The following is a 26,919-nucleotide window of genomic DNA, read 5'->3' on the forward strand; positions in this document are numbered from 1 at the left end:
GTGTCTTTTGTTCGTGCTGTTTTCTAGCCCAGGATACCTTTCCTTGTCCGTTTCCAAAATTAATTCATACTCCTCCTTGGAGACTTGGCACAGGCAAATCTTCTCTGAGAAGTTGTTCCTGATCCCACAGTCTAAATTAGGTTTCTCTGTGACCTTATGATGCATGTCAACAATAGTATTTTATATATATCATTATAAATATGTGGACGTCCTTTTCTTTGCCAATAGATATGAGGCTCTCTGAGGGATGGGGCAGTGGCCTATTCATCTTAATACCCTGCAGCTCATTGCCTGACATGTGGTAACTGCTCAATACATATTTTAAAAATAAATGAATTTTTATATAGGAAATGTTCTTCCAAAGCATTAAAAGTTGCAAGAGTGACTGTCCAGAATCAAATTAGTCAAGTTCTTAATATCTACCTACATATTTCTGTACTTAATAATAACAGTGTGACAACTTGGAAAAGCCTCCTCCCCTCCAAAGTATTCAAATGCTGCTCTGCCATGTCTGGGATTGTAGCCTGAACGTGAGCTCAGAACAAGTCACTCAGAATGAGTTTTTCTCTTATAAGGCTTTGCAGGTGAAAATATGGGGGTGGACAAGCCTTCACAAATGGTAGGAAGGAAACCTAATAAGCATCCTGTCTATAAATTCTAATGGTTTAGTCATCTGATAATCACATCAACTTATACTCATTTAAAATGCAATTGTGAAATGGGAAGCAGGGAACAGCACAAATGTAACAGGAGTGGAAACTGACAAGCCATGCCAACAATTAAAAATAAGCAAAAAAACAAAAAACACTAATTGTGAAAGAAGTAACAAACCCTTAGCCATGAGATCATATTAAAGCTTAAGGGTTTCATAAACATAGCCCTTGAAACAGGAGGACACCTAGTTACTATGAATTAGAATAAGAATGTGATTTAAAGTGGCACTGTGTTCGTTGGAAAACATATATCAGCACAATACCAAGGAGTTCTCAAGCCCATCAGTAACTGAAAAAACATTTTCATGGTAACGTAATGTTTCGGAAAAAAACATAGTGCATCTCTTTGTTGAATGTATTGGTAATTTTTTTCTCCAATTTTTTTCTCCAGTCTTTGTAAATATTACTGAAGAGCACCCACCTACATTCCCACATTAATAATAAGTATAAATTACATGGTGGCATAGCTCATCTACAGCTAAATTTTTCACCTCTTACATAAATAAAGCACATGAGTGATGAGTGATGACGTAGAGGTTATTTTTGTGGGTAATATTTTGCATATAAATATCTTATTGTTTTGTTCTAAAAGTGACCAATTGAACTCTTAAAAATTTATAAATAATATTTATCTTAGCGTAAATCAATACTTCCTCATTCTAAAAATGTTAGGAAGCAGAACTAAGCAAAAATGAAGTAAAAACCACCCAGAGATATCTAATATACCTTAGTATATTTCTTAGTCAGACATTTTTCTACAAACATGTTTACCAAAAATGGCATAACAACCATTTTTATGTATTTATGGTAATATGCTATTTTATCACCTAACAATACATCCATAACCTATTTCTAAAACATTAAGCATTCTTTTACAACATTTAAAATGACTGCATAGTAAAGCATTACCTGGTTACATAAATATTTATTTAAAACTATGCTCTACTCTACATCTAAGTTGATCCCAGTTTTTCTTTATTATAAACCATGATGTGCAAGTAACCTTTCTGCAGTAATGGAAATGTTCTGTATCTTGAGAGAGTGACAGTAAATATCTGTCAAAACTCATCAAATTCTGCACTTAAGATCTGCATTTCAATGTATGTTAATTATATCTCATTTGTTTTAAATAGGAAAGGAAAAACCATGCTGTGATGGACATCCTCATACTTAAATCTTATGCAAATTAAGATAATTTCCTAAGCATAAATTTCTTGGACTGAGATTGCTGGATCAAAGGGTACGTATATATGTTCATAAAACATTTAATATTCATTCATTCATTTGTTCACTCAAAAATATTTATTGAGTAAACACTTTAGTCAAGATATTGCCAAATTGCCTTCTAAAGTAATAAACTCACTAGCAAATTTCTTAACTTGTGTCGATACTGCATTTCATACTTTTAAAAGAGGTCCTCCCTTGATCAGATTTTTTAAAAATATCCATTATTTCTTGCTTTTTAAGAAAATTATTATTGATAGTAGAACGTTTCCCCATATGTTTATTGATCATTTGTATTTCTTCTCTCTACTATCTCTACTTTTCTCTCATTGTGTCCTTTGTTCCTTCCCCTCATTGGTATTTATCCTTTACTTACTGATTAGAAAAAGCTTGTTTTTCATGTTCAAATACCTTTCCAAAGCTTCTCATCGGTCTTTTAAAAATTCTGCTTAGAGAAATTCTGATGGTAAGAACATTTACTTTTTTTTTTTTTGGTTGTGCCACACAACTTGTGGGATCTTAGTTCCCCGACCAGGGATTGAACCTGGGCCCTTGGCAGAGGTTCCGAAAAGCAGAGTCCTAACCACTGGAATGCCAGGGAACTCCCAAGAACATTTACATTTTTTATGTAGAGTAGTCAAATTTACCATTTTTCATCTTCATGGTTTTTGTCTTTGGTATCATACCTAAAACACTCTTCCCCATCCCAAGATAACATAAATACTCAATATTTATATTCTCTGATGCCCACTTTTTTATGATCGGGGGCTAATTCCATCGCTGCCTGGGATACCGCTATGTATAAGAGTTCCCACCTTGGTGAGCAATCCCTTCACCGTTGGTTTGCCCTCAGGTTGGAGGAAAAGGGGGTTGGCAGCTTGTACCCGAAGAACGTTCTGTAACACTTTAATCCATTCCTCCAATATATTGGGAGAATCTGCAGTCAGATAGTATGTGTGTTTTTCAGTGGTCAACTAGAATGGGATAAGAAAGAGATAGGAAACTCTGAAGATTTTAGGATATTAGCACTTCCTTGTCCATTCTTCAAACATCACTACCTAACATGGAAACAAACATGTTGAACCTTGAATCCTAGGCTCTAAATAAATGATTCCATAAATCACGTAGCATATTTTAACCACTTTGTGAGAATGACAATTAACTTTTTCTGAAATAATTTTTTTCACTTCTGTTTACTTTAAAACTCTTCATAGTATTAAGCTTTGGGGTCATGATTTTTTATCTTGTTTACTCATTACATTTTCCTTTTCTCCCTTAAATGTGCTACAGGTTCCTGGTTGTTGAAATGAGGAGCAGAATGATTTCAGACTGTAATAAAATAACACACTTTAAGCAAATAAAGGGAAGTTATTTGTTATGGAAATGAAGAAATGAATTATAAATAAAATAAGAAAACCTATACAGCAGAAGAGGAATTCTTAAACATGTAATCAGATATTATGAATTCACAATTTCTCAAGTTCAAATTAGCCATATTTTAAAAATTCCAAATATTTCAGAAGCCTACAAATGATTCTTATCTGCCATGCTCCAAGACAAAGTTTTCCCTGATTCTCCTTTCTGCATTTTTGGGCAGTCCTCAGGTATTATCTACTGGAAACACTGATAATGTACCTTTCTAATAAAATATTGTATTCTACCCTCCAAAGGAGCAAGATAAGAAAATAATGATTATTGAAGGCATTTCAGAAATAAAGCATCTGAATTTTAAATCACACATACCAAACTGTCTCGATAGCTTGTTTTTTGTTTGTTTGTTTGTTTTTGTTGTTTTTGTTTTTTCGTGGTACGCGGGCCTCTCACTGTTGTGGCCTCTCCCGTTGCGGAGCCCAGGCTCTGGACGCGCAGGCTCAGCAGCCATGGCTCATGGGCGCAGCCGCTCCGCGGCATGTGGGATCTTCCCAGACCGGGGCACGAACCCGTGTCCCCTGCATCGGCAGGCGGACTCTCAACCACTGCGCCACCAGGGAAGCCCGATAGCTTGTTTTTTTTGTTTGGTTGTTTTAACTTAACAAAGGTTTCTAGCAAGACTGGCATTATGTGTGGGTGAAATGGTCAGCAGCTACCTCTGCCATGTGACTCAGTGGGAGCCAGGACAGCCCCTCTGCTCACCAATATCCTTCCCACTTTGGTGTTACAGCCTCTGAAGTTCATACAACTGCCATTTTCCGGTTCTCTATTTAATTGCAAACATTTCTGAATTTAATAGTACATTAAATTATGAATATCTTGTTGGGAATTCATTTATCAAATAACCCTCCCCTAAAATAGCTTGACAGTTTGAGAACAGAAAATGGCTGGGAGGGTTAGTGTGGGGAAAGAACCGTGTAAAGGATCAAGGGCAAAGAAAGTGTAGAGGAGAGTTACTAACATATACTCAGGTTATATTATAGTTTTAACTAAGAAGTCCTAGGGTTTCACACATTTTTGGGGCATCAAACTGACCCCCAAAGGGAATAAACAAACAATTGAACACCCAATTTCCACTCTATTAGCTTACATAATTGAGAACTGAGTTTTGCATGACACAAAAAAAGAAAAAAAAGTACCTGAACTGTTTGTTTGTTATCTCCTCTTAAAATGCTGCAGGATGCACTAAGTTCAATATGGCCCTGGGGTTTTCTGATTACATCACTCTGTATGAAAGGAAGAAAACCAATGCAAAGTGATTACCTATAATAGTCATAATAAGAAATGCTTTGTCTAATTAATTGCATTACATGGAAGAAAATCAATCAGGAGTCTGATTTATAGTTTGAGGAATTCAGTTCTAAATAACAAGCAATTTCCACTCACCGGAGATTTGTAGTAAAGTAATTCACCACCTTTAAGAACAAACCATCTCCGCTTCCAAGTCTTGACTTTACCACTCATTTTTAATAAGTAGCCAGATTTTTCCAGTGGTTCCTAATTAAAGAGGTTTTAAAAAAATATTTAAGTTTCCCTTTGGAGGCTCAAACTAACAGATACATTAATGTTAAAAAAAAAACTGATTCAGTGTTTACATTTTTCCCATTATCACTGGAAGACGAGCAAGTTTTCGGGAGCTTCTGCTCTGGCTGTGAGCACTCTACATCTGTGGAGTAAGCATCTGGGGGAATAGCATAATCACTTTCAGAAGCTACAGAAGAGAGAGACACACCTAGATGAAAAAAGAAATAAATCAAGTCAGTATTTAATAATTGGGTGGTCCAAATGCTGACTGTCAGGTTTCTTAAGAAATACATCTAATCCCAAATCATGAACCTTCCTAGACTAGATGTAGTCCATGAAGTACCTTTAAAGCAGAAAACAGAACTTAAGCATAAGGACTATCATGCAAATCTCCAAGGAAGTTAAAGGAACATAAATAATATTTCGGTATGATTATAAGCACAGCTATTTTTACATATATAAAATGTATGCAGTAGCCTAACAATATCTTTTATTAAGGATTAAAAATATGTGTATTTACATATTGGCATGTAGGCAAACAAATGTTGAACCTTAATTTATCAAGATTTGTACAATCACACTTTACTGCACTTAATTTTTGTAATCATTTTTTTAACATCTTTATTGGAGTATAATTGCTTTACATGTAATCATTTTTCAAGTAACATCACATTAAAAAAGACACACAAGTCCAATACTACTAGTTTACAGATTTTGAAAATCTTTCATAAAAGAGACGCAATAAGACTTAAAGATATAAAATGACTATTTCATTTGCCAGCAGCTCTAATGTAAAATTCAAGGGAGCATTTTTCACAATAATTCACTTGTCATTTTAGAAAACAACTTGCAAGTTGCAAGCCACATTTGGAGAGTCACTACAATTGGAGATTTTGAAAATATTAAATAAAATCAAGGACTTAAGTCATTATTCATTACAGTATGTGGCAATTTTTTAAGTGTTTATTAACATTTAAGGGAAACATTAGGACAATGTCACTATATTATTCCTCTTATTTATTTGACTAAGACAAGTAATGGCTGTGATAATAGTAATATCTTTATTTTTCAAAGAGTAACAGAAATTTAGATCTACAAAGGACCTCAGAGATCATCCTGGTTCATGCCCTCATTCTCTAAGGAGACTAAGGTCCACAGATTAAAGGATTTGTCCAAAGTCAAACAGCTAGGCAGAGGCAATGTTGGAGTGCAAATCTCAGGCTCCTAGCCCCAGGGTGCTAGGGACAGAGCAGAGAACAAAACGAAGAAATTTCTGCCCTCATGGAACACAGATTCTAGTCGGGGGAGACAGACAAAAAACAGGGAGTAAATGCCATGGAAAAATAAAATGTAGAGTGGACTAAAGGGAATAAAAAGAGCTAGCAGTTAGAGAAGGGCAAAGGACTACATTTGAATGGTGTGCTCTGGGTAGATCTCCTTGAGAAGGCAGTGTCTCAACTGGAGGAGGCAAAGGAACATCTGGGGCAAGAATACCAGGTAGAGCAAACGATCAGTGCAAGGTCCTGAACTAAAGGAATGAATGGCATGTGCCGGGAACAGCTAAAGGGTCTGGATGGCCAGAGCTGAGTAAGAGAGAAGAAAGGAGGAACTGAGGTCCAAGACATCAAAGAATCACATAACATGTTATAGTCTTTATAAGAGGTCCTTGCAGTGTTTTGAGCAAAAGTGTGATATAACCTGATTCTGGCTGTCAAGGGGGCAAGGTCATATAGCAAAGGGACTGATGGAAGCGCAAAATATTAAACCTATGAGAGCTGAACAGCTCCTGTTGAAGCTGAGGGGTTTGGGAGTACCTAGGGGTTCCATGGAACACAGTTTGAAAACCAACATACTGTGCTGCATTAAAGGCTTTTGTAAAATACAGATGCCATTTAACGTGACTGGCTCTCTCTGTAACCTGTATGCCAAAAATTTCTTCAAAATCTACAAAAATCATAGACATGCCCAAAGTAAGTTTTTGTTGGTTTCCATCTTAATATCAGATTAACCACCACATTTTTAGGTATATTCTTCTGCCATTTAGCAGTGCAACAAATTTAGCTGAAATAAGTCCATCCTATAAATTATCCAAAATCACACAGTAACTGTAAAAGAAGAACCTAATTTAAGCCAAGTATCTCACTTTATTCCTATAACGAAGTGATCTCTCTTTTACAGATAAGGTAAAAAACAAAAAACAAAACAAAACAAAAAAAACCACTGTCTTGTCTGGAATCACAAAGAGAATTTAAAAGAGAATTAGGACTAAAATATAAGCACCTTAGTCCTAGGTGAATACTCTTTTCACTATGAGTTGAAGGCAGCTCAGATTTTTTTTTTTAAGTCCTATTATAGAGATAAAATTCCCATTAAATATTCTGAATTTTTGGGAGTTGTCTTGTATGCCTGAGACTCTCCCTTACCTCGTTTCATTGCTCTGGGACTGCCTGGCCCACTCCGACTGCGAGAGTCTGACTCTGAAGTCCGGGAGCTGGATCTGGAACTATCTTCTTCCTCTGACCCAGAGGAGTCATCCAGGAATGGGTTGCTGCTTATCTGGGTCGCCTTCTGAAGAAAAGCAAAACAGCCTCCCTGTGTCCATCCTTAAAGTCACCACTCTCTTTAGGTATAGAATGTTTTACCAGAAGTTATGGAATAAGTTTTTTTAAGGAATACAAGAAAATATTTTGCCATTATCAAAGTCACGTTGTTAAATCCCAAATTCCAATTAGCAAGGCATTTGTCAATTATAAAAGATTCCTAAGAACATAAGCCTGTTAATACCTGATGCTACTTTTTTTTCTGATATTTATTTTAATTAGGTACTTCACACAAAGGAGGGGAACCCTGGTAGTGATACAAAGATCTTTCTATATTAGGAGTTTTCATTACATCATTAATACTATTTCCTTTAAACAATTAACAGCTATGGAGGGGGTGGAGACTCACATGTAGCATAACAAAAACGGAGCATATCAGACCTCTAATACTCCAATAAAAATAAATACCTTCTCTAGATCTTTCCATTTCTTCTCTTTTAATAATATGCTAGTGTGAACTTCTAAAACTCCCTTTAAAGGGACAGTCCGTGTAAAATGTCAAGAATGGAATCTGGAGCTTGACTAAACAGTTTCCTTGATTCATCATGAAGAGCCCCACATCTTTAACAGTAACAATAATGAGTTACCCCTTTTAAAGTTGTGTACACTGGGGTTGTCATATTCTTGTATATCAGTGATGTATAAAGTCCTGATGTGGTATAGGAAAGCACTGCAACAGAATCTGAAACAGAAAACAAAATGATTAAGAAAACAAACCTTCTAACTAGTGCTTATGTCTATTTCTTATGAATGTGAATTAGCAAAACTTCCAATTAAAGAGAAACTGGATGAACATACAATATTCACTACACAGTCTACCTGAAGAATTATGGCATTTATGGCAGTTTTAATTATACACTCTCTTACATGGTTCATTATGTCCTCAGGTGTGCTAGTTCCCCAACTAGACTGTAAGCTCTTTGAGAGCAAGGATCTTAGCTTTATTTCTTTGGCATCTCCATCCAGCTCACAATGGGCAGAAATGAGTACAAACACCTGCTGACTGATTCAGTGAGCAGTACCCTATGAAGATATTCTCTGACTATTCAGAGACCTATTACTGACACGTCTTAAAACATCGTCACTTTTAAACCTTTATCAGGTGAACCTCAGATTGAAAGGTTAGAATATATTTCCTGAGTGGCAAGAACAGAGGATAGCTGAAAAGGAATAGAACAACAATAGTCACCTCTAAGATACAGATCAGAGGTAGGATAGGGAGGGGGCCAGTAGAACGAACCACAGAAAAATTTTTCTTTTTATTCCAGACAGTTCTCTGTTGTTTGGTTTTATTTTTCATAATGAACATGCATTGTTTCTATAATAATATTTTGAAAAAAGAAAGAAAGGAGGAATGTGTTTTAAACTCTGGAAAAAGAAGACATAGAGATCAATAGTTTTACAATTTTAAACAGCTGAAACTCCACAGTTTCTTAGCTTTAGCCTCTTTCGGGTAAAAACATGAGGTATTTGCTACATAAGAGTTGAACATCTATGTGCCCCTATACTGAGTAACATGAATTTCAATTTTAAAATATAAATCAGCAACCTCAGAAAGCATTTTCTGGAAGTTGGCAAAGTTGTATTTTTTCCAATGACTTTAGACAGTTAGGAAGTTCTTGGCTAATGAAATGGCAATACAAAATCACTTATTTTTTAAAACATTTTTTATTGTAGTAAAAAACACATAAGATAAAATTACCACCTTAACCATTTTTAAGTGCATAGTTCAGTTAGTGTTAAGTATATTTACATTGTTGTGAATCAGATCTCCAAAGCTTTTTTATCTTGAAAATCTGAAACCCTATAGCCATTAAGCAACTGCTCCCCTTCCCCTACTCCCCCTAACCCCTAGTAACCACAACTCTACTTTCTGTTTCTATCAGTTTGACTATGTCAGATATCTCATATAAGTGGACTCATACAGTATTTGTCCTTTGTGACTGCTTATTTCACTTAGCATAAAGTCCTCAAGGTTCACCTGCATTGCAGCATGCAAAATCACTTACTTTTATTAACATTCTCCATATTGAAGGCCTCAGACATTCGAATGCCTGATTTGGCTACAGCATAAATTCTGCTTTCCTAATGTAAAAGAGAGATTTAAGCTGGATATTTAAAGCAAAGAAACAATTACTTTCAATACACATGTTTTTCATTTGTGCTTCATTTAATTGTCACCAGAGTACAGAATTATTATAAAACTGTCACTAGTGCCAACTAAAATATGCCACTGTGAACAGCACTGCAGAATTTTCTTCCATCCATTAGTCACTCCATTATTTATCTTTGTTCCCAAATTTTTGCTTGGTATTTTAAATTCTTTTGAACAGACAGGAAAAAAGTAAGAGAAAGCTTATTCACGATCACTGACTATTCATAAATACCACCATTAATATTCCACCATTTCACAACATGGTCAAAAAAAAAAAAAAAAGGAAAACTCTGAAGAGCTGTAACATGAAGCCACAAACCATTTATTATCATTGACTAGACACAAATATTATCTTTAATATTCTACCATTCTAGAATATGGTTAAAGAAAAAGAGAAAGCCAAAACTTGAAGTCAGAAAGCACACACAAAGTAACATTTAGTGCTATCACCTTCATATCTCAATGTACATTTCAATGAAGTAGAAGAAATACCTGAGGTCAAATAATAAGTGAATTTGAGAACTGCAATGGAATTTATAGGATCTTGTTCCAAAAGCAGGTTGTTATTTTGCTTTCTCTTCTCTGAGAGAGATTTCTGAAATGGGTACTGGAAGGCTATTGGCCCTGCCCCCTCTGAGAAAAGGGACTCTAGGTTGTCCCTAATGCATAGATCACCATGTCCTGAACTTTGTCACACACCTAACCTGGACAGTTATCTGGATCGGGGCACAGGGGGCAACTAAGGCAGTCCTCTTTGGGACTGCGCTAGACAGGGGCCTGTGTGAGGCAATGGGCAGGAGATCTCTAACCATCTGAGACACTTAAGATTGAAGAGTGGCTGAATGAATCACTCTCACAGCTTCTTTGAGAGTGTGATGGTGAGATACACAGAGAGAGACAAACAACAGAGTGGACAGAACAAAAAGACATATAAAAATAAGGCAGTAAGTGAGGCACTTACAAGCCATGAGAGAGCGAAGGAGAGTAGTTAGCAGTCATGAGAGAAGCAGACAGTCACTGTAGACAGGAGAGGACAAGCTGAGCCATGGGACCAGGGACACTGGGTATCACCTGTTTTTCTAAGGAGTTGAGCATCAGAGGTGCTCCTGAATCATTACATGCTGTCCTGCTAGAGTGACTACTGTATTTTGGAATGATATTCCAGTTCAATAAGAATGGGCTATGCCTTAAAGTAAACTCTTAAAAATCCTTAAACTCTCATAAATTGAGGTGACTAGAATGTACCTCTTTAACTTGAAACTTGAAAATACCCAACAAGCAGAAATAAAACCTCAAACTTGGCCAGTTTGCTAGAAGGCTTTTGCAAAGCAGTACTACTTTTTCAGGACTGGATAGTTTCAGAAGGCAAGAAGAGAAAAAGGCAAAAAAGTAGTAAAAATGGTTTGCCAAATAAAATGAAAGTGAATGTCTAACCTAAATCTCTGCCAATCTCAACATAAAGAAAGAAGCAAAATTTCAACTCCTAACTGCCTAAAGGGTAACATAGTTGGAATTCCAGAGATTCACATGCCAATAATGTCCATTTTTTATGCTATCCAGAGTTTAGTAATAAACTGCAGGCGGTTTCACGTGGACTTTGCAATGAAATGTTCTTTTAAAAGTAAATAAGAGCAGATACATCTCAAGGTCTGAATTTATACTAGGAAAACATAGTTGCCTTCATTTGCTTAAAGTTGCATTGGTCACTAAATAAAAAATAATAACAGAACATGACTCCAAAAACCAAAAAATCCCACAACCCAGATGATTCTCTGGAGGCCAAAGGTTAAATTATGTCAATATGTGAAGGAAAACTTCAATCTACAAAACAGATAATTTCACTTTGTTTCAAATATAGGAAGAATTTTTTTTTAATCTAGAGATTCCTAAGAAGAATCACACAATTAATGGGTTAATTATTATATTAATGGTCAGTGTTTCAATGGAAGAAATTTCAATCTATTCTAGATATACAGGAAGATGCTTTTGGTTAAAGCAATAGATTTATAAGTTCATGAAGAGTAAAATTAAATTTCTCTTAAAGCCAATCAAGTAAATACTTAAGTTCAGAACTTGATGACCAGTAAGTGCCCTCATCCAGAATTTACCCACAAGTATTATACAGTTAGAGAGAGCCCTTCTTCCCCACCCCAATGTTTCCTTCCATGTGGAGGGAGCTCCAAAAATTGAACATTCCTGATCTCTAGCCAGTGATTCCTAGAAGGAGAAACCGGACATGCAAAGCCCGGCACCTTCCCCTCTCCTTTCTATTGAGAAGTAGCTGTGTGCAGGAAATAACCATTTGTTCTTTCTCTAGACTGTAAGCTTTAGAGGAGCTGGGCCTCACTGGATGAGCCTGTGGTGGCTGGTCAAGTGCTACCTGGGCCTGGGTGAATAAATCTAGCTTTTTCCCAGGTGCAGTACTTGCTCCTTTGCCCACCAATTCTCTAAAATCCATTTTATCAGTAATAAAGGTAACATTTTGATCTTGCTTTGTCTTACCCTTCTCTTATTTCTCGACTGGTTCAGGGGAAAGAGAAGGGGAAATTGGATTCTAAAAACTGGGAATTGTCAGAACAAAGCCGGACTGGAAAAGAAAGAAGAAGAAGTGGAGTAAAACCTGAAAATGAGCGTTGAGCAAAAACGAGTGTGTGTGCGTTGCACACAACACATAATTTACCCAAGAGGGAAACCGGTGCAGGGGAGGAGTTGGAGGTTTCCCACAGGCCGCCTTCTTTGCTGAGTTGCAGGTTTCCTGGTCGTCTGAACACGGGGACTCCAGGGAGCCGTAGGAAAATAATCCATCATCACAGCTAGTGTCCATAGTCTCTAAAATTTCTGTACTGTCGCCATCAACTAGATCAAGGTCTGTTTCCTGAGGTCTCAGTGGCCGGATCATGCTTATAGCATTTCTGTTTGTACCAAACATCCTGTCGGAACTTAACTGTGGCTGGCTTAGGTGTCTTTTGGCTAGAGCTACACTTAAGCTGAAAACATTAGGAACCCTTAATTTGGGAAGTGGCAGGCTTGAGGGGGGCACTAGTTCTGTGCCTTTTCCAGTGAGTGAGTTAGGATGCTTTGGACTCAAAGCTGGGGTCAGAATAGGGCTTGGGGTGTTGGCTTCACTCGATGAAGATGAATAATCCAGTCTCTGAGACTGAAATTTTTTATTCAGTTCGTCTGAGGAACTATCGTGCTCCTTTTTACTTGATTCAGAATTTCCCTTTCCGAGAGGACTCCACTGTGCCTCCTGTTGCCAAGAATACAGCTTCTTGTGTTCTGGTCTCTTTATGCCAAAAGTCTCTTCTTCAAATATAGAACTGCTGTCATCAGAGGCTGTCAGATACGTCTCACTGCCCATTCTGCTACACTGGACCCCCTCCTCTGATGTGTGGCTGGAAAGGGTGGACGTATACCTGGACTTGGATCTTCCTTTGCCCCCGTCGTCCTCATCGGAACTCCAGTCACTCCCAGGAGCCCCAGAATTCTGGGATATGCCACCATCCGTCACAAAGCTTGTCCTTGTTTTCTGATTCTGCTCTGAGACACACGGCACTTGATGCAATGTTCTCTGACCTCGGTTGTTTTCTTGAATTTGGTTATCGACAGACTTTTCTGGTATTTCCATTTCTAGAAAAGCATACATTATATTGGCATGCTGCCTTTAATCATACAATCTTTTTGTATGTTTAGCTTTATATAACTACATTGTACAAACTGGAATTTCCACGAGTCAAATTAATTTACATTATCCTTTTTTAGTCATATGCCTTTTTTAAACCCAAGTTTGAAAACCACAAGCTTTCTATAAAACACTGAGCCCTTACACTTCAATAGAATAATATCAAAATGAAACTGCTTTTTACAAAGAAACATGAAGGAAAAATAAAACTGACAATAGTCTAGGGCGAGATAATACGAGAAGCAAAATGAAAAATAAGGCAACACTGACTATCAAAGAAAGCAGCCACTAAAAAAATGAACATCATCATTTATATTTAGAGGCAAAGACAATGACACCCTCTTTCTACTAAACTTCAAAATTATCATAAATAAATTAAAACATAATAAATATAAAGCTATAGTTTAAAAAAAAAACTTTGTTCCCAAGCTTCACTACATGAAATATGCAAAACCGTAAGGAAAACATACACAAAGAAAAGCTTTATTCACTCTACTTTTGGTTTAATCATAAATATAAAATATGTCTTTACAATAAAAAATAACAGTCTTTAAAAATATCTTTAGATATGGCTTATTATTGTTTATAACATAATTAATAGAACAAACCATTATAAACAGTGAACTAAAAATTTAGATTGAAGAATACAAAAGAAACTTTGAAAACATGAAAATATAGATAGGAGCTTCATAATTAAGGATACAGAGGCTGAACAAATAAACTCCACAATTTGGTATCAGGCAGTTTGTTAAATTTGCAAATGAGCAAGAACCGCAGTACAGGCAACCTCAGCTGAACCGAGCTGTACTCAACTATTAGAAAGTGGGAAAAAAACTAAAATGACGTCTCAAAAAAGAAAAAAAAATCCATGTAATGGCATGAAAACAAGTACCAAAGGAGCCTTCTGAATGGAAAAACATTATATAGTTTTCAGAGTTTCAAAACCAAGCATAGAGACAGTTCTTAGGGCTATAATTTTTCTCCTTTGGAGGAAGGAAGCAGGAACTGAAAATAGAGAAGATACAAGTTCAAGTCTTTCAAAAATATTTGGGAAAAGTCATACTAGTGGTGGCAAAGCAGCAACCGCAAAATTAAGCAAAATTTAGAGGGGCTTTAAGACTAAAAGAAGGGTAGAAATTTGCACACAGGTCCAAAGTTTAAACATCTGGCAAATATTTTCCTCTTTGAGGCAATAAAGGGAAAATCAAAGCAGTTACTAAATTGTCACCTGGTGTTCTTTTTCTTTATAAGTTTGCTGTGTCACATTTAATTTCATATTGAATATTAGATAATCATTTTATATTTTAAATAAATAATGAATAGAAAGTTCATACTTCTAAAACTCAGTTAAAACAAGTCGGTATGACTGTACATTTTAAAATTTTAACTATTACTGCTACCTATTGCAGGAAAAAGTATCAAGAAGGGAAAACCAGTTTTTCCTATAAATCATTGGCAGAGAGTCTCAAAAAACACACAAGATAACTAGATACACAGAGTTAAATGCTGTTTTGCTCTTTAGAAATAGTCTCATAAAACATCAAGTTGTCAGGAAAAAAATAAGGAAAATTAAGCTATCTTTGCATTAATCTTAGCAAATGATTTTTCCTTTTTTAAAAAAATGTCAAAGTAAATTCCTCTAGTCCATAAATACCTTCTATGTCTTTTCCTTCAGTGAACTCAGGTTCTTTAGATGATATCTTGCTCGTTTCCTCAGATTTTACAACTTGAGGAGGACTCCTTGCTCGGGATAAAAAGCACCCAAAAGTCAGACTGCTCAGACGCTGGCCTTCTGTGAGCTTCGGTGTGGAGACAGTGGACAACTTCTTTCCTTGAACTTCTGCAAGATCATTAATCAAAATGAAGATCTGAATTTTTTATAACAATTTGTTAAACAGAGAACCAAAGCATATAAAAACGTGGACAAATCACTCCTTGAACCAGAAAAAAGCCTGAAGTTCATCTTTATTTATGTATAGGAACAATGACCCCTCAATGTCTAGCATCACACGCCAGTGTTTAAAATCTGTTTATATATTCTGAATGCACAAACTATTTTTTAACTGCAAAGAGAAACATTTCTAATCCCTTTAAAAGTAGTTAGTTCTCAAACAAACAAACCAAAATCCAGATATAAACAACTAGGAAGTTATAGCTTCTTGCAATGTCAACTACTGGTAAATACCAATCAAGTACTGGTAAAATTTGATTGTTTGGTATTGCTACCAATAGTGAGAAAAAAGGGACTGAGGTCTTGGTTGCCAAGACAACCCAGGAAAATTTAGATGATCACTGGGGCAAATATCACATGATCACTGGAATAACTTTTACTTATCTTAGTTTTTATTTATTTATTTATTTTTTGTGATACACGGGCCTCTCACTGTTGTGGCCTCTCCTGTTAGCGGCCATGGCTCACGGGCCTAGCCGCTCCGCGGCATGTGGGATCTTCCCGGACCGGGGCACGAACCTGTGTCCCCTGCATCGGCAAGCGGACTCTCAACCACTGTGCCACCAGGGAAGCCCTTACCTTAGTTTTTAGTGTGCTTCTCATAAGAAAGCAGATGAAGGGACTTGGTCTATGGTGACCACAGCATGGAGAGCCTTAATCACTTCCTTAAGGAACAAAAAGGGGAGGGGGCAGTCTCTAGATTGAGAATTTAGACAGCTAGGTGAGTGATTAATCGAGCACCTAATCGAGCACCTAATCATGGGTTTAATTCATCTTCTAGGAATTGTAACATTGCTGCTTGTAAGATCAAAAGCATGGAGATCCCAGTGATAGTAAGAAAAGTTTCCAAAGAAATTAAATTCTCAACTCTAGGAGAGCACCAAAGGGTTAAGTTAAATAGCAACTGATAATTGAGTATAGAAAAATACCTTTATATAGTGTATTCCTTCAGATGTATCTTTTAATATTTTCATGTTGCCATCGCTCACAGAACTAATTCATGATATTTTAGTAATCACATATATACATATACATTTTTAAAGTACTATATTATATCTACATATGTTGTATCTGTTCTTCTCCAGTAAAGCCGAGGTTCCAAGGATCAATAATCCTTAGTCTCCAAGACTAAAAGGCTGCCAGTGAAGACTAGAATTGTAAGTTAAGAATATCAGGGAAACAGTATTTGGTGAAGGGGCTTAATACATCCAGTCTATTTCAAAGAGGGTGAACACCACAAGGACCTAAAACTTTAATTATAAACATGGAATTCCAGATCAACTATAGGAACACCTATTTTTTTCATCATATAGGTAGAGGAAATGTGTGATGTGTGATATAAGAAATAGATTTTGGTCTTCATCCATGGCTCCTGGCACACAGCTCCTAAAACCCTTGGAATGTCCTAAGAGCGATAAAAGTGTCTTTTGTTTTCATAACAAGCCCTTTTAAACACATCTGAGTATGTATTAATGAGGTGATTTCTGGAAAGCCCCTAGATGGCCTCAGGATGGGGCCTGATTGCCAGGGGAACCAACCAAATCATAAGAGAGTTGGAAATTTCAGCCTTACCCTCCACCTCCTACCTCTGACTTCAGGTGAGGAAGAAAGGGGCTGGAGGTTGAATTAATCACCAAGGGCCAATTATTTCATCAATCATGCATGCTTACATAGTGAAACCTCCAGAAAAAATCAAAAGGATGGGGTTCAGGATGCTCCAAGTTGGTGAACATGTGGAGGTGCTGGGAAGGCGGTATACTTAGTGAGAGCCTGGAAGCTCTGTGCCCCTTCTCCCGTATCTTGCCCCATACATCTCTTCCATCTGGCTGTTCCTGAGTTACATCCTTTGTAATAAACCAGTAATCTAGGAAGTGAACTGTCTGACTGAGTTCTGTGAGCCTCTCTAGCAAATTATTGAACCCAAGGAAGGGATCTTGGGAACCTTGGATTTACAGTCTGTTGGATAGAAGCAGGGATGCCACCCTGTACTTGTGACTCTGTCCAAAGTGTGTGTTTGTGTGTGTGTTCAGTGCCTGCTCGGAGGTGCTGGTGGGTAGTTTTGTGGGGGTGAGGGATCTGGTGCTATCCAAGTAGATGAGTCAGAATTGAGTTAAATTTATAGGACACCCAGTCGGTGTCTGTTGAGAATTGGAGAATTGCTTGGTGTGGGAAAAACGTCTACACATCTCATGTCAGAAATATTAAGAGAGAGAAAACAGGATTTTTTGCCTTAACAAAAGGACAGCAATAGGTACTAACATGCAGTAGACAAAGTGCTTTCACATATCCTATAATCAGCAACCCCCCATGAAACCAGTAAGACACTATTACAGTCACCATTTTACTGATGTAAAAAAAAAAAATTGGAGATATAAACACAGCTATTAAATTGTAGGGCATTAAAGTTGACTTCAAAGTCCAGGTTCTTTCTACCATGCCAGTATTTTTCCAATGCATTCTAGGAAACCCCACGCCTTTATGGAAATGTTGCAGAGGATGCAAGAAATGAAAGAAGAGTCATGGGTGAGACCAAGTCTGCAGAACTCTGGACCCATCACCCAGTACAGGTTTTTTACCTATTTTATCCCTTGAGATTCTATAGGAAAAAAAAATTGTTTAAAAAGGGTTCTGCTGCTAAATAAAAGTTTAAAAAGCACTATTAGGCCATGGGTCTAATAAGCACAGGCTATCCATACACCCTGCTGACTTAACCTCCTCTTCAGCTAAATGTGCACTTGAGTGGCTATCATACGAATAGCATATTAAGTGAATCTCTATCATTAACTCTACCACCCATCCTTTGGCTTTAAGGTTAAAAAGAAAGGAAATAGCCCTAAGCATTAGAAAATGCAAAGAGTTTATTCACATTATAAAATTCTGCTCAAAATATTCAGGTTGTAAGAATTTCAATCACCATTGAGCACAATGCCACAAAATGAAAATAGAAAATAACAAGACTGATTTTTTAAGAAGTAAACATACCTGAAATTAAACATCCAAATTACCCCCTTTGGTTTATTCACTACTGTCTAGCTGTGCTAATATGGACATGTGGCTATTTAAATTTAAATGAATTCAAATTAGATAAAATTCAGTTCCTTAGTTGTACAAGTCATATTTCAAGCGCTCAATAGTAAAATTCTAGCAAATAAATCCAACTAGGCTATCTTAGCCAAAGTGCACATACCTTGTAATTTTGACTGTATTGTTCTTATCTCTTCGGTTTGGTTTTGGTTGATCAAACGAAGATTCTGATTCTCCAATTCCAGCTAAAAGAACATAATGGTTTTCTTTTATACAGGGATAACATTTCTAAAATGTACTAGTAAATTAAACATTTAGAAAATGTTAATATCTCATTAAACACAAGCAAAATACAAAAGAAATAAGTAAATATCAGATGAATTTATCAGCACAGATTGTCAGCCTAGATAATTATGGCTTTAATATTTGTTTCCAGAGCTAAAAGTTTTAAATGTTTTTCACCCCTATGCCTTTTCCACTGTAAAGTTATTTTAAACCAAATTATTTTGGCATTTAATCTGCCATATAAACTAAATAATGTGTACTTCTCAGATACTGAATATATTAACTTTATGAGCTATGCACATATATTCTCTAATTATTTAAAGTTAACTAATTAGAACTAGTCAACTAATTAGAATGAGGCTACTTAACACTGATTACCATGGGTCTATCAATATTTTTAATTTTAAAATTACATTAGTCATTAAAGTGAAAGCTACCTATCTCATGTTTGCCAAAAGCCAGCAGCACCACCAACTGATCAGAATTTTGTTTCATTCAGATATTCTGATGACTTATCTATTCAAAAGAAGTAAAAGGTAAAGAAAAGACAAATATGGCAATAAATACCTCATTCAACTTAACTGTTACCCATTCTTTGATCTTAGCTGCTTTCTCTTCTATTATTTTAGCTTCTTGAATCCTTATTTGTTTCTGAAATAACATTAGCAGTTTGTTTAGTTCAAACAGAAGCTCACTGGTCTGGAAACGTTACAGTCATAGATATAAAAGGCAAGTCCATTTAAAACCTGTTTCCAAGTTAAGACGTCTGCCTTTAAATTACCAAACATAGGAAAAAATAAGAATGGCTGTCCAGCAGAACAATAATAAAAGCATACATAAATATTTCTAGCTTTAACATCTGCTATTCCCTTTCTCTGAAAGATCATATACCAAAATCAATCCACTGAATTTATCAACAAAATAAACCATTTCTGGAAATAGTCTAGGTTTAGAACAGTGGAATAGAGTTCAACCAGGTTGGGGAGAGGAGAATCAGAATCTCCTCTGGAGAATGGCTTATTTTCCCCTCAAGTGCTAGTTTTAGAAGGTCCAGAAAAAATAGAGATTGAGAAACTCTAGCTCACATCCACCAAACTTTAAATCTGGTTATGGTCACAAAACTACTGAGAGTGTGACTATCATATAAATCCTAGGGGTTGGAGGCTGAAAGCCACTGACCTAAAGGAACACTGATGCCAGAGAAATGAAAAAAATGATTAAACATTGAACAGTTCTATAGTGGTCATGTTTAAATGACACTAAATGACCTTTTAAGTAAATAACCCTAGTGCAATTTTTTTCCTAAAAACTAAAAAAAAATAAACTAAATACTATACTTGATCTCAATGAAGTGGTTTAAAAACAGTATACACATTTCTAAGCAGAAGGATTAGAGTTAAATCAAACACATGTTTAAAATTTAACCTTCCATAAACATTTCCAACACCCTAACAATCTAAAGCAAAAATTTATTGGAAACATTTTACAGACATAAATACCTGCTGATAACCAAGTGTTTCCAACTTAAGGAGTATTGTCACATCCAAAAAGTGGTAGATACTGCCTTGGAATCACCCCGGATTTAAAGTGAATGTATTTAACTTGCACCTTTCACCAGTAATGTGATGTAGTCCTAGGGGGTCACCAAGTAAGATTTCTGATCAAAATTTAGAAATTTTGACTCTCTTTTTAATCTTTGCGATTATGTATAAATGAATGCACATATTTAGGACTCTTTGATGATCAAATTCTTCCTAACCTGCTCCTCAAGTTGCAGTTCCAAGTTTTGAATGATGTCATCTTTTTCCTGTATTAGGGTTTCCAGATCTTGACACTTTTTATACAACCTCGTCTCTGATTCACTGGTTTGAATATTAGCTGCTTTTAATTTTTCTTCCATAACTTGTACCTAAATTCAGAGGATAAAATATTAAAACTATGCACGTACTTAATTTATCATAGTATTAAATTCAGAATTTTACTTTAACATTAAATTCCTAAAAGGTATCGTCATAAAAGGAAAACATTGAACAGCAAGTTTTAATGTATTTAACAATTATAAAGTCTGAAGACTATTTTGCTAAGTGATGCTACCCCTGAGGTGCATGAGGGTACATGAAAGATTCTCATAATATTGCTATCATGTAAAGAAATGCACATGTTAACTAGATCAATGATAATATGCAAAGTATTTCATGTGAGCATAGAATTAGAAAGCTTCCAGCTCTCATTTTTTCATACTTTATAAAAAAGTAAGAATATCAAGTACAGACATTGAGTGGTAAGATAAGACTCAGACTGGATGACCTAGTATAATAACACATCTTGGGAAAAAAAACTGAACTTAGCTGAAAAAGGTACACATATACAACAGAAAGCAAAAGTAAAACAAAAGAACCTTAAAGGGACTTCCCTGGTGGTGCAGTGGTTAAGAATCTGCCTTCCAATGCAGGGGATGCTGGTTCAATCCCTGGTCGGGGAACTAAGATCCCACATGCCGTGGGGCAACTGAGGCTGCGCACTGCAACTACTGAGCCCGCACGCTCTGGAGCCCATGGGCCACAAATAGAGAGGCCACGCACTGCAACTACTGAGCCCACGTGCTCTGGAGCCCACACGCCACAACTAGAGAGAAGCCCGCTCTCCACAATGAAGAACCCAAGCGCTGCAGGGAAGATCCCGCGTGCCACAACTAAGACCCGCAGCCAAATAAATAAATAAATATTAAAAACAAACCAAAAAAGAACCTTAAAACCCCAATGATGAAATCATAGAGAGTAAAAACGTATGACAGTCAAGATATAGGTAGCAGAGTACATTCCATGAGGGTTTATTGATTCAATACTTTAACAAATATTCAATGAACACCTGCCAAGTGCCAGGTCTATACCAGGTCCTGGGAAGACATCAGTGAATAAAGCAGACCCCCAAATCTCTACCTGCATAGAAATTACATTCTAGTGGGTAAGAGAGAGCACAAATATTGTAATGACTAAAAATCACACAGTTTGTTACAGATGGCAATAAGGGTAATGGGAAAAATAAAGCAAGATAAAATAGATCGCTGTACGGCTAGGGGTTGTGGTGCCTCAATTTTAATATCTAAGATATACTGGCTCTGCTTGGATCTTCTGCAAAACACATTTGGGCATATGAAATGTTTGAAGAGATATGTGTGATGTTAATGTTAGTAAGAAAGAAAATAAAGTACTGGGCACTGTATACAATATTAAAACTTTTATTCTATATACTCCAAATAGGTAAGAATGTAATCTTAGTAATGTTTTAGATTATAGGGGGCAAAGAAGAAAAATATGTAAAGGCATTTGAGAAATTAAAGATGATAGTTAAGATGAAAAGTCTTATAAAACATCTCTGAAAAATCAAAATGAACTTACTTAAAGCTCAAAAATACTTGATTAATGAGGGTTCCTAGAAGGAGGGTGTTAAGGTTAGTTTGGTTTTGTTTTTTTAACTATGAATACAAAGTTTCATCTGTGAGTTCACTGTATAAATGTAAATTCAACTCAAATGCCAAAACTGTCCTATTTAAATACCACCCACATGGCTGGAAGCTATAAAAATAAAAGCAGATCCAAAAAAATAGGAGAAAAAATATATTCTACTATCCAAATGATAATTTTAAGTTATTTTAAGATTTAGATTTTTAAACATAATATAGCAGGCTTTCTGCAGGAACTTCAGACCAAGAGGTCAAGGACAAAGGCCTATATCAGAGATGCTGTCATGAAAAAAGCCAGAGCAGGACAGAGAGCTGGACAGTAAATACCAAAGGTCAGTCTTAAAATGGTACAGCCAGTTCCATGCAGGGTATTCTGTAGCTGTGGAAGCAGGGAAAGAAGAGCAGAGACCAAGTGCAAAATGGTAGTCCTCCATCAAGGAGGGAGTAATAGATCATAATACTCCAGAAAGACAAAATTAATAAAAATAAATATTACCGGACCGACATCTACAGTCTCCTTTTATTAAATTGGAGCAAGCCACCCTATGGACATTGGGCTACCATATAAAATTGTCCTATTATTGCTTAGAAAAGGCCTATGGTCCTGGAAAACTATTTTTCCAGGACCTTCTTCCTCCCTGAAAAACACATTCAACTTGAAAGTTCATTACGAATGAATGCTAGAGTCAGAGCTCCTTGGCTGCACCTTTGCCTTGTGCAACTGTTTCATTTGACTATTACTTCTAGATAAACAACTTTCCTGGGCAAGAAAAACATTGACAAAGGTGGCAACATCTCTGCAGGAGAGAGATCACAAAGCAGTTACAGGCAACCTTCTTCCAGCTGGCCCTGTTAGGACCAAGTTCCACAGGATTCACCAGCCTTCCTTGGCAATTAGTATGAATAAGAAATCTGCAGAAAAGTTAAGAGGCCTACAGAAAAACTAAGCAGCCTTTAAAAATATCTTACCACAAGTACACAGAACATAGGTCAGATCTTTTACCATTTATTTAACTTGAATTATACAATTTAACGACTCAGAGACTGGCCAGTAACACACACCTATGAATTCAAATTAGTTGTTGAATAAACTCTTGCAGTTACCAATAGGTGGATATCCACTAGTGAGGAATGTTTTGTACTTTCAGGCTACCTTTCTCCTTTACTTCCAGCAGAGCCTCTGGTTGCATCTACCTATCCCCTCAGCACACTCCTCAGCTATTTCCCGAAAGTCTTGTTGATTCTGAGCTTTTGTGCAATGAAGGGTTAATTCAGCAGACTTGGGGTGCTCGAACCCTGTACATTCCAAAGAAAGAACTAGCCTTTGACTGTCTGCTGGGAAATAACCTCTGAGCCCCTGGAATATTCTGCCTGATAAGACTGTCTTTATATAGCTGATATACTGGGCCACACCAGATAGTTTATGCTAACAGTGTGACTTATACTGAATACCTTTTTTGTTTACTTACCTGGGTCATGGGCCACACTGTATCAAGTTTGACCTCTGGAGGGGCTGGAAGTTGAGTAGCTAAGGTGGGTTATGCATGCATTTCGTGCTTATAAGACTGACCCCTCCCCACCCTGCCCACCAATAAAAATCCTGGACACCTAGGCTCGGATGAACAACCTTGGTTGGCAATACTTCATATGTGTTGTCCCACATCACTGATGGGAGAACCAAGTGCATTCCTGTGCAATTCCACTGTGAGAGGACAAGTGGAAGCTCGTACCTGGTGTCTCCTGGACTCTGCCCTATGTGCATTTTTCCTTTGCTGATGTTAATCTGTATGCTTTCACTGTAATAAACCATAACCATGAGTATAACAGCTTTTCAGGATTTCATGAGTCTTTCTGGTGAATCATCAAACCTGAGGGTAGTCTTGGGGACCCTGACACAACTTCCAATGCTATTTTCCATTTTCTTGTCTATCCTGGAGAAAGCAGAAACTGCCAATATTTTCCGCATTGTAACTATCCATATCAATATTTCCTTCTTCTCATTTCTAACTTCATCCCTCCCTCCCCCACTACAGGTAATCAAGATGTGACTATATTTTTGAGTGGGGGGTGTAAGTTTCTATTCCTGTATAAGTATCGCAGTGACATGACAAAGATACTTAATCATTCCAAAATACAATGATGAAACTGTTAAGAGTATTTTGAATCCCAGACCATTTTCCAGTTAATTAAAATTTATCGCAAATTAATTAATCATTCTAATCATATTTTAAACATAGTTATTTCAGCATAGTGCTCCAAAATTTATGCAGTAAGGCCAGGCCCATTCTCACTGAAGGTGAAAGGGAACATCACTGGATAAAGTAGGTTTCCATGTAATGAAGCAAATCATTACACGGTCTTGGACGTTAGGATGACTGAGTAGTTATCATTTACTAAGAACCAAAAATAACTTGGATACTAAGAACCAACTTTATAAAAGGCAGATGAGCCCACATATTAGAATGGTCAGAAGGAAATTTAAATCCAACTCCTACCAAGCCTGAATCAAATACACACAAGCGACTGAGTCCAGAAAGACAGAATTGAAAAGACAAACTCCTACAGGGGAAATTATCTAGCCCTCTTTGGTTAGCATAAATTAGTGTATTAGATTGTATTATATACCTAACTAATCAGATACTTGAGAAGGAATCCTGTTTATCAGTGTCTCCCAAATGTGCTATTTGCTGCTTTTCTGCCTCACAAGAGTTCTCATAAGTAGTATTGGGTTGATCTGAACATACTGCTTTCAAAATTTGTGAACAATAACAATAAAGATGTACTACAGCATCAAGTAAAAAGACTGCCAAGATTTCTCTGGAAGAATGTTTAATTCTTTTTTCTATCAGCAACTTATTTAGTGATTATGCAAGTGATGCCCACACATTAATAAACAAGGAGAAAAATGTACAAAGCTAAAGTGTAGAGCTGAGCTGTTTCAGCTGACTATTGCTTTTAGTGGTGAAACATTCTTTCTAGGTTAGTATAAATACAGTTTAAGTCTTAGGATATGGCTCAATGACAAAGGATAAATTATGAATTTAAGCAACATGAACAGCAGATAGGCCATAGTCCCATAGAAACTGTTAAAGACAGTGAAGGATTCAGTTACTCTAAGTTAATAATATTTACTTAGTCTTGCAAAGGCAAAAAAAAAAAGTAATATAGTCAGTACATTAGAATTCATCTGCTGTTTATATTTCCTGTTAACTTTTAGATTCATTATGAAATATTTAAGAAAAAATTCTTCTGAAACATAACAAAAATAGGTACTGTATAAATTTAAAGTGTATGACAAAAAGAAATATCTACAGATTATAAAGAAACTCTAGGAGATCTTCAATTCTCACTCTTTTGGGGGGGTGTTGATTTAAGGCAGTATATCTAAAATAACCAATCATTGTATAATTTTGCTTAAAAATGTGGCACATAGAATTAAATAACTTTACATTTGATATCCTCAAAGGACAACTTCAAATAAGATATTCTTCCTGTTAACTTATTGAGATCAGTGGTTGGGCCCTGATGGCTACAAACTGCCACGGTTTGCTTCCCTTGAGTTGAGAATGGGGATTCCTTTTTTCTTTCAAGATCCAGTGAACCAAAGGGGTAAAAAAAATGAAAATCACAAATTAAAAAATTCTTCATTTAGTTTAATTTTCATAGCTAAATAAATTTGCTGCATATATAAATTTAGACTTTTAACTTAAGGCAAAACAAAACCATCTTCAATTTCCTTCTTTTTTTTTTTCCTATAATACGAGCAGTTAAAGGAGAAAAAGGGAAGGGAAGGGAAGGGAAAAGAAAGCTAGGAAAGAATAGACAGAGAAACGTATAGAGACAGCCAAGGGTACAGAAATAAAGAGAGATGTCACCAGGAAAGGCCAAAGTCAGAAAGGGAAAGAAAGGGAAGGAGACAGGAAAGAGAGGTCAACAAAATGACAAACGTATGCTGCAAAAGGCTGAAGGCTGAATAGGGACGCACATATATGGCCCACCACAGAAAAAGACATTTGGTATAGAGTGACAGAGAGTGATATAAACACAAGAGTCTTTCTTTTAGAATGTAAGTGACCTTTAATGACTTTACTGTTAATTATTGGCTTTTTATAGATATATGTAGAGTAATTACTATTTGGTCCCATCAACTAAAGAATATAAAATACAAAAAAACCAAGCAGGGCTTCCCTGGTGGCGCAGTGGTTGAGAGTCCTCCTGCTGATGGAGGGGACACTGGTTCGTGCCCCGGTCCGGGAAGATCCCACATGCTGTGGAGCGGCTGGGCCCGTGAGCCATGGCCGCTGAGCCTGCGTGTCCGGAGCCTGTGCTCCGCAACGGGAGAGGCCACAACAGTGAGAGGCCCGCGTACCGCCAAAAAAACCAAAAAACAAAAAACAAGCAAATCATACATCCTTACCATTACTACTAGTACTTGTATCAAAATCTACATTTGAGGTTTTAAAAAATTATTGGTAATTTTTCGGTGGGGTGATGGTACTGTAGCTATGATTTTTAAGTCTTTGTTTGTAGATGAGTTGCTGAAATACTGTTGGGTGGAATGATATAATATCTGGGACTTGTTTCAAAATAACCTAGTGTGAGGGTAGGGAAGAAGTGGGTGGAGGTATATACTAGCTGTGCATCAACTAACTGCTGAAGGTGATGACAGGGCTTCATTATACTATGTTCTCTGCTCCTGTAGTGGTTGAAATTTTGCATAATAAAGTTTTAAGATTTTATCTTCAAGTATAATTAATTTAAGAAAATTAAGGATTAGGTTAAATTGGGTTAACTTAGTCAAGCCACTAAAACAATCTACGGAGTAAAATTAAATCTTTTAGGTGAAAACAAGATTTGGTAATACTCA

The 26,919-nt window shown here is 36.5% G+C and overlaps 1 protein-coding gene across 8 annotated transcripts in view; it reads right to left on the minus strand.

Annotated features, from left to right (window-relative positions):
• The window catches only part of PLEKHH2 (pleckstrin homology, MyTH4 and FERM domain containing H2), a 127,397-nt gene that overhangs the window by 47,033 nt on the left and 53,445 nt on the right, over window positions 1–26,919 (minus strand). For all 8 annotated transcript variants that reach the window (XR_004521822.2, XR_004521821.2, XR_012325716.1 and 5 more), the window contains 12 exons: window positions 20,349–20,498; window positions 19,157–19,240; window positions 18,468–18,549; window positions 14,984–15,169; window positions 12,328–13,277; window positions 9,502–9,577; window positions 8,080–8,174; window positions 7,316–7,460; window positions 4,964–5,100; window positions 4,755–4,865; window positions 4,508–4,594; window positions 2,753–2,911 (listed from right to left, as the gene is read on the minus strand). Coding sequence is in view for 4 of the 8 variants with exons in the window: in XM_073791397.1 (XP_073647498.1) it covers window positions 2,753–2,911; window positions 4,508–4,594; window positions 4,755–4,865; window positions 4,964–5,100; window positions 7,316–7,460; window positions 8,080–8,174; window positions 9,502–9,577; window positions 12,328–13,277; window positions 14,984–15,169; window positions 18,468–18,549; window positions 19,157–19,240; window positions 20,349–20,498 (2,262 nt within the window). In the remaining 4 variants the exon portion in view is untranslated. The remainder of the gene's footprint in view (window positions 1–2,752; window positions 2,912–4,507; window positions 4,595–4,754; window positions 4,866–4,963; window positions 5,101–7,315; window positions 7,461–8,079; window positions 8,175–9,501; window positions 9,578–12,327; window positions 13,278–14,983; window positions 15,170–18,467; window positions 18,550–19,156; window positions 19,241–20,348; window positions 20,499–26,919) is intronic.

The sequence above is a fragment of the Tursiops truncatus genome, chromosome 14, assembly GCF_011762595.2.
Source record: "Tursiops truncatus isolate mTurTru1 chromosome 14, mTurTru1.mat.Y, whole genome shotgun sequence".
Taxonomy (NCBI): Eukaryota; Metazoa; Chordata; class Mammalia; order Artiodactyla; family Delphinidae; genus Tursiops; species Tursiops truncatus.